Source organism: Hemibagrus wyckioides, linkage group LG23, assembly GCF_019097595.1.
Source record: "Hemibagrus wyckioides isolate EC202008001 linkage group LG23, SWU_Hwy_1.0, whole genome shotgun sequence".
In the NCBI taxonomy this organism is placed as follows: domain Eukaryota; kingdom Metazoa; phylum Chordata; class Actinopteri; order Siluriformes; family Bagridae; genus Hemibagrus; species Hemibagrus wyckioides.
In genome coordinates this window covers 15,236,613-15,247,038 of record NC_080732.1, presented here as the reverse complement: position 1 = coordinate 15,247,038, position 10,426 = coordinate 15,236,613, and the positions used below count along the sequence as shown (strand labels likewise).

Sequence of the window (10,426 nt, the reverse complement as noted above, 5' to 3'; positions counted from 1 at the left end):
ATCTTGGGCCACTTATAAATCTGTCCAGGACATTCCAGTGTGACAAAACATGATGAATTTCATGTCTACATTTTTAGCATCTAGTCATATTTCCTGTTGAACAGTCTATATCTAGGGTACATCATGTGGAAACTAACCTAAACCGCATGCTGGGATCTCACTGCAGACTAAGTGTACTCCAGTGTGCTTTCTAGCACCGATAAAAATAGCAGAACTCCTAAAATAGTGCACTACACAGTAAATATAGTGCAGTTTCGGATACATCCCACGCACTGGAAGGAGGCTATTCTGGACGAACAGCATCATCCCGTGAGATACTGTGTGGTGATCTGTCCTGTCATTTCCATTGAGCACAGAATGTCAGGGATTGATTTGAGACAGGACCACCCTGTAAAATTACAGATCCGAGATAGTTATAGCTTAAGTGCGTTTCTTTTTACATAATTTGATACAGCAAAAACCAGCAGACAAGCAAAGAGTGAAAAATCCTGTAAGGAACAGCAAGCTGTATTGTTGAACTGTGAACTGTAAACACAGCACCGATTACTCAATAACGCCATCATGTGGTCAGGAACAAAATGCAGGGTTTTTGAAATATTTTTGACATTTATTATCAAACATAGTTAGAAACAGTAGTGTGAACACAAATAGTGAACATATGTCTAGTCAGCATCTGTTCAGCATGATGGGATCCAGGGTTCCCGGTTCAAGGCGGAGTTTGGGTGGTGTTGTTTGACATATTCTTTGTGTGTGTGTTTCTCAAAATACTTCCAGTAGAAGCACTGGCTTACACAACATAGTTATGAATAGGAGTGTGCATAACAGACTCGTATCCTTACCTCCTACCCAGTGTTCCTCTGATAGGCTCCCAATCCCCCTTTATACTGACCAGGATAATGCACATACTGAAGACGAGTGAAGAAGAGTTTTCACGTCCCGTGCTTGTAAAAAGTGTGTGTGCAAAAATCGCAGCGGCTCGTTCTGTATGTGTGTATCCACGGAAGAGCTGACTATACTTGCTGCAGTGAGGAGTTCAGCATCACTGCTGTCGAACCTCAGCCGGGTCTACGGTGGAGGTGCCGAGAGGACTCTGAACGACGGGGTCTTCGCTTTGTACGGTCGACGGTCTCTCTATCCGGTTCATACTCATCATCCAACCTCCTGGAGCTACACCTGAAACCAACACACCAGGAGAAATGTTTTGGTTTTAGTTATTGCTTGTATCACTTTTAATTTGAACCCCTTTCCTACAATTTGTAATAATTTTTTTATTTACTTATTTTACTGTTTTGTTTAATTTTTTTTTATTTTCTGTAATATAATTTATATTTATTTATTTTATTAAGAATGTTATTATAATATTTTATTAATTATTATTATTATAAATTATATATTTAAATTATTAATAAAAAAATTATTAAATTATATATTTAAATTAATTAATTTATAATAAATTATAAATTAATGCCTTGACATTATATATTATATATAATAAAATGAATTTTATTTATTTATTTAACATATTTATTATATATATTTTTTGTTTCATTTTTAAAAAAATATATAAATCAAATATATGTTTGCATTGTTCATTGGCGGTTTAAATCTTTTTATTTATTGTGTTCTGTGCTGTGAGTTTACAATCTGCCCATAAGGTTCTGTGTCTTTCTCAAGATGATTACCTAAAGCTATCTGCCTCAAAGACAGTTTGAAGGGCAAGGGATTCTCTGTTATTATGCTTTTGGCTCTGCTGTACAGGACATTTAATGGATGCGTCTTTGGCTGTACTACATTGTGTGTGTATTTGTGTAGATGAGTGTATTTAAAATTCGATCCTACGTCATGAAACTCTGTTACAGGATTGTCCTAGCAGCTCTACAGTGGCTATAAAAAGTTTAGATCCTACTGTTAGTTGGTAAAACTAGTAAAAAGGATGAATGAATACTACCTGGTATCACTTGTATAGCTGAATTCGAGCCGTAGTTTGGACCGATCTCTCCACCAGCAGACTGAGGTTTCCTCTGCAGTGAGAAGAGGATTCAGCATCACAGCTGTACACAGTAATAATGATAGAAATGTGCTTGCTGATGTTAATGAACCTGAGAACAGATGCTTCTTGAGACCATTGACCTCCCTCTGTCTTGGTACTTGAAGATACTAAAGAGAGGGAGAAACATATTAAAGGAATATTTCAGTCAACAAAAAGCAAAAAATGATTGAACGTCAAAAGAACGTCTTGTTTCTGTAATAAATAATAAACGACTCTAAATGGCAATACTGCAAAATAATGAGACAGCAGCCTTTCCTTTAATTCAAATGATTTAAATATGCAAATCTACATGCATCTGAATTTAATATACTCTCTGCATACTGCAGAAAGATTGACTCTTATATTTTAGAACGTAATTACACTTCTTACTACTGTTCATACTCAGTCATATGAATGCGCCCAAAAGAGACGTAATCATAAAACACTTAATCATGGATGACTTTACTAATGTTTTCTTATGAATACTCTGAAATTCACCTTGATTTTCCAGACAATAGTCCATTACACCCTAGAGACATCTTGAACGGTCCGAGGTTCTGAAGGAAGAAAAGTAAATGTTATTAGGGTTATGGTTCAAGGCGGGGCCACCGTATCGTAGACTATAATATGATGAAAAAGGATATGATCATAAGGTAGTAAAAGATCAGGTTAGTTTATCTTACAGTATTTATCTTTTTTAAGAATTTGACAAAACCTAGTGCACCAGGCTTAATTCTGCATTGAACATGTAGTGAAGTAGTGTAAATCACAGCACTTTCTAATTCCCTCATCACTGATTCCCATTCCCATTCAGATTATTTGAGATAAATATGGAATGTCCTGTATTTTCATACAAAATATAAATTCAGGACACAGGTCCTACAGAGAGTTAAAATACTAAAAGGTGGAGCGTGAGAGTAATAAAGAGACATGATGTTATGAAGACTAAGACGCAACCTGAGATGTAGTTCTGTCAGAGGAAGACGGCTGTGTGGTTCCTTTCTCCTGCTGCCTGGAGATCTGCAACTGGCGCTGCTTCATTATGTACTCATAGGTGCTCATGCCTTTATATACTACAGAGAGAGAGAGAGAGAGAGAGAGAGAAAAACAGAACACATGGTTGATCAGTATGAATACCTTCCCTATTCATTGCATTCAGTTGTTTTGGCATGCAGATTAGGAGAAGGTATTTCTGGACATTACAGGCCAAATAAAGACCAAGCACTTTATTATATTTTATGACATCACACTTTATGACATTGCAAGCTGTAAGAAAAATCCAGCTCTGGCTACTGATTATTTTATTTTTTATTATTATTGTGTCTTTTAGGCTTGGAGCATCAGTAAAGGAAACTGAGTAAGCTGGAGTGTTTAAAAAATAGAAATAAAATTCACAAAACCAAGCGCATAGGGTATAAATGCGGAAATCAATGAAGAGTAATGGGAACTTGTTTAAGTAAAGCGAGAAGAATTAAGTCCTCACTAGGCAGATCAGTTTTAATGAGGGCAGGAAACCATGATCTAATTATGGAAAGTGGAAAGCAAAAGGGGTCCGATGGAGTGCAGAGAGTGGCAAGCCATAGAGGTCAGACGCAAAGGTTTTCTTAAAAGTGATAACCACACACGTGGTACACATGCAAGAAAGGGAATCTCTGCTCAATTATATTGGCTTGTATTATTAGTTAGCCTAGTCTATATTATTCCTTGTCTTTTAACTGATTATAGACATAGTATATGTTTCGTATCTGTTTAATATATACAAATTGACTAAATAGATCCCTACCTCATTTAATACAATGACTCGGTTGAGCAAATAACTCGGGTGAGCCTATCTTTCTGAAACCCCCTGAGATGTGTGCACTCACACAGGTATATGTGGAAGAGCAGTAAGTGGCACAGCAGTAGGAATGAGGCGAGTGCGATGATGACAGTGATGACAGCCAACACCAGCAGACTGGCTGAACTGGTCTGCACTGGTGCTACTGGTAGAAATGCAAACCATATCGTGCTTCCGTTAGCAGCTGTGTAGAGATATGACAGAATAACAATTAATCACCAATTCATTCAATAAAAAATATCACATTACATTATGTGTAAAGTTTGCATCTTCTACCTCATACTGAAAGAAAGGAGAAGAGTTGCTAATAAGACTCTATGCCTTGTACTGTAAAATGGAAGGAAAGTTGTATTTTGGCTTCATTTATTATAAGTTTTTATAATGCTTATTTTAACAGTAAGATTACAGGGTGAAGAAGGTACAGGAGTTTAAGTACTTGGGCTCAACAGTCCAGAGTAATGGAGAGTGTGGGATAGAGGTAAAGAAGCGAGTGCAAGCAGGTTGGAATGGGTGTCGGGAGTATAAATATCAGCGAGAATCAAGGGGAAGGTGTACAAGACATGCTGTATGGTTTAGAGACACTGAGGAAGCGACAGGAGTCAGAGCTGGAGGTAGAAGAGCTGAAGATGTTGAGGTCCTCTTTGGGAGTGACAAGGTTGGCCGAGTACATCAGAGGGACAGCTCATGTTGGACGTTTGGGGGAGGAAGTTAGGGAGGCCAGATTAAGATGGTTTGGACATGGTCAGAGGAGGGAGAGTGAGTATATTGGTAGGAGAATGTTGGACATGGAGCTGCCAGGCAGGAGGCAAAGAGGAAGGCCAAAGAGGAGGTATATGGATGGAATAAATGAGGATATGAAGCAAGTGTTGAGGATGCAGAAGATAGGGATAGGTGGAGAGAGATGATTCGCTGTGGCCACCCCTGAGGAGAAAAGCCGAAAGAAGAAGAAGATAATGCTTATTTTATTTATACTTAGTTCGGATCTTGCGGAGCTTCACTGAAAAAGCTCACAACCATAAAGGGTTTGTAGTGTTCTGAAAAACTTGATTAAATCTGCTTCACTCTTACATCTATGTGAGATGTGACACCTTGGTGGTGTACCTTGAAAAGCAGCTGCTGTACGAAGAATCTCAGGATTCACAAAGTGTTCGATGAAGACGAATGAGATGACCAGGATGAGGAGGAAAACTCCGCAAGCAGCCGAAAGCACGGTGACAAAAAATAGCCTAGGGGCCGGAGAACGCATGAACAAGCAAACTTACATTTACAATGATTTCTCTTTCATGCTTCTAGATATTTACCAGTAGTTCCTCCTTCCTACACAGTTGTTGAGCCAGTTGCAATGGTGGTCAAAGTCTGCAATGCATTTGTTGCAGCTGCCGCAGTGTTTCACTTTAGATCCCCTGCAGAGAGACAGTAAACAAGCTGACTCAGACAGGATGCTGGGCTTTTTCTTGTTGTAGCAACAGTAATAGTGAAACAGCAATACAGCATACAGCTCCCTGTGTGAGGTGCTAATGTATGCCTCATAAGCACAGTAGTGAGGATGTAAGGAAACCACAGATTAAAAATAAGCCAGTACAAAATATTTTCTGCTATTGTTTACTTCTGTAAACTAGGCTTTCAAGTCAGTGTATATATACAACTAAATCTGTAGGAATTAGTGGTCTGTTTCTGTGTGTTTCCTGTATGCCAAAAATGCTGCCATTATGTCACTGATATCTGTTGCTGATGTAAAATATAAGGTGTTTACCTGTGAAATTTTGCACTGTATATATAAATAAGATGCAGAGTAAATATATAGTGCAGCAAGGCTACGAAAATATACCAGACCAGCAAAAATTAGCTGTTAACTTTATCAGAAAAAGTGCAGCATGGTGTCCCACAAGGCTCTTTTCTAGGTCCTTCTATTTTGCCTGTATTTCGCAGATGTCAGGCTTCCACTTCTACGCAGAAAATTCTACACATACGTTTCAAGTGTCAAGACTGTGTCAAAGATATAAAAGTCAGTATTAAGAGAAAATTCTTTCCACTAAATTTTAATAAAACAAAGCTTGATTGTTAAACATTAAGCTACATTTAGGGACCTTGGTGTAAATCTAGACCCTAGCTTATCATCCGATTTTATAAATTATTAGAACCTGAGGCCAAGAGCATTAACAGGGATGTCTCCATCCTTCTCATTACTAATTTCTAATTTCTAATACACTTTAACCAGAAATGAAGCTGTTGAAATGATTTAATCTAATGCACTGGTTACATTAAATAATTCTATATAAATCCTACAAAAACATTCACCCACTCGTTCTTGAGATATGGCACTAATGTTAAACAGAATGGGGTGGATATATTATACTTATTCTTGGTGCTTCTCTGATACGGCAACCTAATAATACATTAATAAAAATGAATACAGTGACATAAGAGACCATGACAGGGTTTGTACTGTACATACACATCAACGTCACACAGGTTGCAGTGCAGATTGTGTATGACATGCGGTTGCTTCTTCCTGTCGAACACGGGCATAGGGATGGAGTAATCCTTCTTCGCACGCACAGCATAGTCGGCTGGGTCCGTGGTCACCGCCGCCAGATGAGTCAACAAGTGTAGGACGAAGGCTGTACCGATCACCTGGTTGGAAATATGTTAAGGTCATAAACTACATCTAGACACAAGGTAAACTGATCAAGTCGTAGTTTGTGTGACTTCCAAGGGTGGTTAGACAGGGCCCGGGGTCTATTCAAGAAGTTGTGATACAGCCTTCTTTATGCTTTATTATAAAAATACTTTAATTTTCTGGGTCATGTGACTGAATCAACTCCAGTTCTACTTTTCCTTTGGACTAAATTTGAGTGTAACAGTTTCTACAGAGTTATATCTGTATTGAAACTGGATCTGAATATATACAGTATGTTGTTGTTCTTTCAGCTGCTCCCCGTTTAGGGATCATTTGGTCCACATGTCGATTCTGGCACAGGTTTTGCACCGCATGCCCTTCCTGACACAACCCTCCCATTTAATCCGGGCTTGGGACCAGCACTGAGAGTTAACTCTTCAGTGGCTGGGTTAGCTCCCTGCCCAGGAATCGAACCCGGGCCACGGCAATGAGAGCACAGGATCCTGCCGCTGGACCACCAGGACGCTCTGAATATATACAGTATAAAGTCAGTTCATTATTGGCACCCCTGAAACCTGCCATTACCACACGCTATAGCAAAAGTACATCAAAAACTGAGCAGGATACTCCGTATGAAATGTAGTTCCACGGTGGAGGCAGGAGTGGGATATAAACTCCAAAGCCGACGATGGCCATGAAGCTGTATATGAGCCATGCCACCGGCTGAAGAACATGAAGTGGTGAGGACCATCCGTTGACTCTTGAGTGAACCGGCGCCGTGACGAGTTCGCTGCTGCTTTCTCTCCGTGATGGCACTGTGCGTCTGAAACGCCGCTGGAAACAGCTGACCTGGAACACAGTCAAATAGTCTTTGCCTAAACTGAACTGCATTAAAGATGATTACTTATATAAAAATGCATTCTTTAAATGTTACACGATGCCATAATGAAACTGAATTGCTCTGAACCTGAAGATACTAAGACCATGTCTTCACTGAGGATGGCCATACCTCCTTTACTGAAATTGACAAGCTCATAAAGGATATGTAAAAATCACACGATTCACCTTCTTGACCTTCTTTAGGGAGACTGACCACAGAAGAAGCCATGCCTTCTTCAATGGGACTGAGAGGAACCCAAGCCTGGGTACTTATTGTAACACACTAAAACTGATTAGCACTGGGACTGACATGGACACAGGTCACACCTCTTTCACTGGCACCAACAAGCCCAAGTGCTCCTCCTTCTTCATTAAAGCCCCACCTCCTTCACTAGGACCTAAAGACCCAGAAGCTCTGCCTCTTTCACTAGGATGCATAGACTCAAAGGCCTAAGGGTTTATTCGATGAAAGGTGCTACATAATACTCATTTTTGATAACTAAACAATAAAGCACTGGCCATGTGTTATTGTAATTTACCAGTGCAGAGACACCTGAATTGACTCGCTAAACAGTTTTAACCAATGCACGCTGCTGCATATATTTATACTTATATAGCCTGAAGTTTGAGCTGTCTAATACAGGATGTTTCTGTCATACAGAGCTAATGTTCAACTATCTCACTGCCAATGAAGTGAGCAAGATATGAAAATGAGTCCAAATGCTAATGCGCTATTTAACCAGGAAATTGTTACAGTTTGAAACAGGTTTTCCAAAGCTTCAGGATATAGATGTCTAGCTTCTAGGTAGAAATGCTTAGGGTTATAACAGATTACTCCACCCTGGTTCCATCCGTGGGTGCTGTTATATGATGAACTCGGTTTTTCCTGGAGAATATTTCAACTCAGGTTTGTTGTACAAGCAAGCTAAGCAACCTGATTACACAGAGACCTGTTTAACTGTAGGGAGGAGTTCTCTGTGCCAATCGATGTGGAAAATGAGCAAAGTAATTGAGTTGCCTAGCGAATACAACAACAAATCTCCTGCAAGTCGTATATTCCTGCTGAGTCGGGCCGGTGTTTAGTACACCGCGTACCTGTATCGGTCTTTCACATGTATTACTCTGCTTTATATGTGTTTAGTCTTCCTTTGACTTCTATTCATCTTTTTAGTTCTGTATTAGGGTTAAACATAATATTATTTTAATGCTATTTCATCATACTTTTTTCCTGCCTGTCAACTTCAAGCTACACTATATTGCCAAAAGTTTTGGGACACCCCTCCAAATCACTGAATTCAGGTGTTGTTTTTCAGGGGTTGGGCTAGGCCCCTTAGTTCCAGTGAAAGGAACTCTTAATGCTTCAACAAACCAAGATATTTTTGGACTATTTAATGCTCACATCTTTGTGGGAACAGTTTTGGCCCCTTCCTGTTCCAACGTGACAGTACACCAGTGCACAAAGCAAGGTCCATAAAGTCATGGATGAGCGAGTTTGGTGTGGAGGAACTTCATAGCGTCCTGACCTCAACCTGATAGAACACCTTTGGGATGAACTAGAGCGGAGACTGCGAGCCAGGCCTTTACATGCACATGAATGTAATATGGAGTTGGCCATATGAAGTTCCTCCACACCATCCATGTCCTTATGGACCTTGCTTTGTGCACTGGTGTGCAGTCACGTTGGAACAGGAAGGGGCCAAAACTGTTCCCACAATGCTATGAGCATTAAATTGTCCAAAAGTGTCTCGGTATGAAGCTGAAGCATTAAGAGTTCCTTTCACTGGAACTCAGCCCAAACCCTGAAAAACAACACCTGGATTCAATGATTTGGAGGGGTGTCCCAAAACTTTTGGCAATATAGTGCAAATCAGTGCACTGCCTCTTTATTGTGTTTAGTCCAACTTTTACCTATATTTCATCGACTTCCTATCTATATCAGTGTTTCATATTCTTTTATGAGTTTTTGTTCTTCTATTAGTACACCTGTGTGGGTTAGCATAAATCGTTAGATTAGCTTTGCCTTTATTAGTCCTCTTCTCGTGTGCAGGTATTATTCTTTGACCCATATTTAGTATCTTTTGCCTGTGTTTGACCAACTTCCAACCCGTGCTTAGTGTTATACCCGTATTTAGCGTCCATTTGTCTTCCTGCTGTCTTTTACCTGCGTCGTTTTGTCCACCTGTAACATATTCAAATGAGGTGCTGTATCCTAGCAACGCTACAGCGCGTGAGCTACGTTTATGGAAATATAAAATGATGCTAATGAGCTGATTTAGTCTCATCATTCAACTGGATCTTATCTCATCCACAAAAGCACGTATCACTATTATTATTACTTTTTATTCCTAGTATTATGTTACTGTTGATTTTGTGAACTTAATATATAAATGTTTACTGTGGGATACTAATGTAAAAAAGTACTAAATTATAACGTTACCTGTTAAAAAATACTTACGCTCGTCATTTTTTTTATACATTTATTAGCATTCTCAGACTTCCAGATGACATCATTCCGTCGTCCAGATTACATCCTAGACAACTTTAGCGGATCTTCGGTGATAAATTCCCATTCACAATTATAATCCAGCTTCAGCCTTTGGAACTATAAAATAAATAAAAAATGTGGTTTCGTCCAGCAGAATGAATTTTGTTCACGCCTTTAAATCGTCCATGTCTAAAAGAAATCGTACAATAAACTTCCCATACGTGTTGCAGGCAGAGCTGAAGAAGTTCTACAGGTTTGAACCTCCTCAGGTGGTACACTATCGCCTGGATACTACTGATGTGTCGTTTGAGAACGAGTCGGTTCTTTTTCGTGAGAGTCGACTCCCCGTTTGCTACACATCTGCGCTCTACTTTCGTTAAAGCAGCCAGAAAAAAATTAAGTACGATTTAACAATATTAAATGATTGCGTATTTGGGATAGCACACGTGACACATCGCTGTTAAATTTATGCATCTTACATATAATATACACTATATTGCCAAAAGTATTCGCTCACCCATCCAAATAATCAGAATCAGGTGTTCCAATCACTTCCATGGCCACAGGTGTATAAAA

General features: G+C 39.3%; 1 protein-coding gene across 1 annotated transcript; it reads right to left on the bottom strand.

Annotated features, from left to right (window-relative positions):
- Positions 1 to 636: 636 nt before the first annotated feature.
- Positions 637 to 10,166, bottom strand: zdhhc11 (zinc finger DHHC-type containing 11). Its single transcript, XM_058376062.1, has 11 exons — positions 9,821 to 10,166; positions 7,114 to 7,335; positions 6,322 to 6,500; positions 5,168 to 5,269; positions 4,968 to 5,092; positions 3,895 to 4,050; positions 2,987 to 3,102; positions 2,528 to 2,586; positions 2,100 to 2,157; positions 1,949 to 2,021; positions 637 to 1,173 (listed from the first exon to the last, which is right to left on the bottom strand). Exons 1-11 carry the CDS (start codon positions 9,827 to 9,829, stop codon positions 1,040 to 1,042), a joined length of 1,233 nt encoding a protein of 410 aa, XP_058232045.1. The 5' UTR covers positions 9,830 to 10,166; the 3' UTR covers positions 637 to 1,039.
- Positions 10,167 to 10,426: the final 260 nt, after the last annotated feature.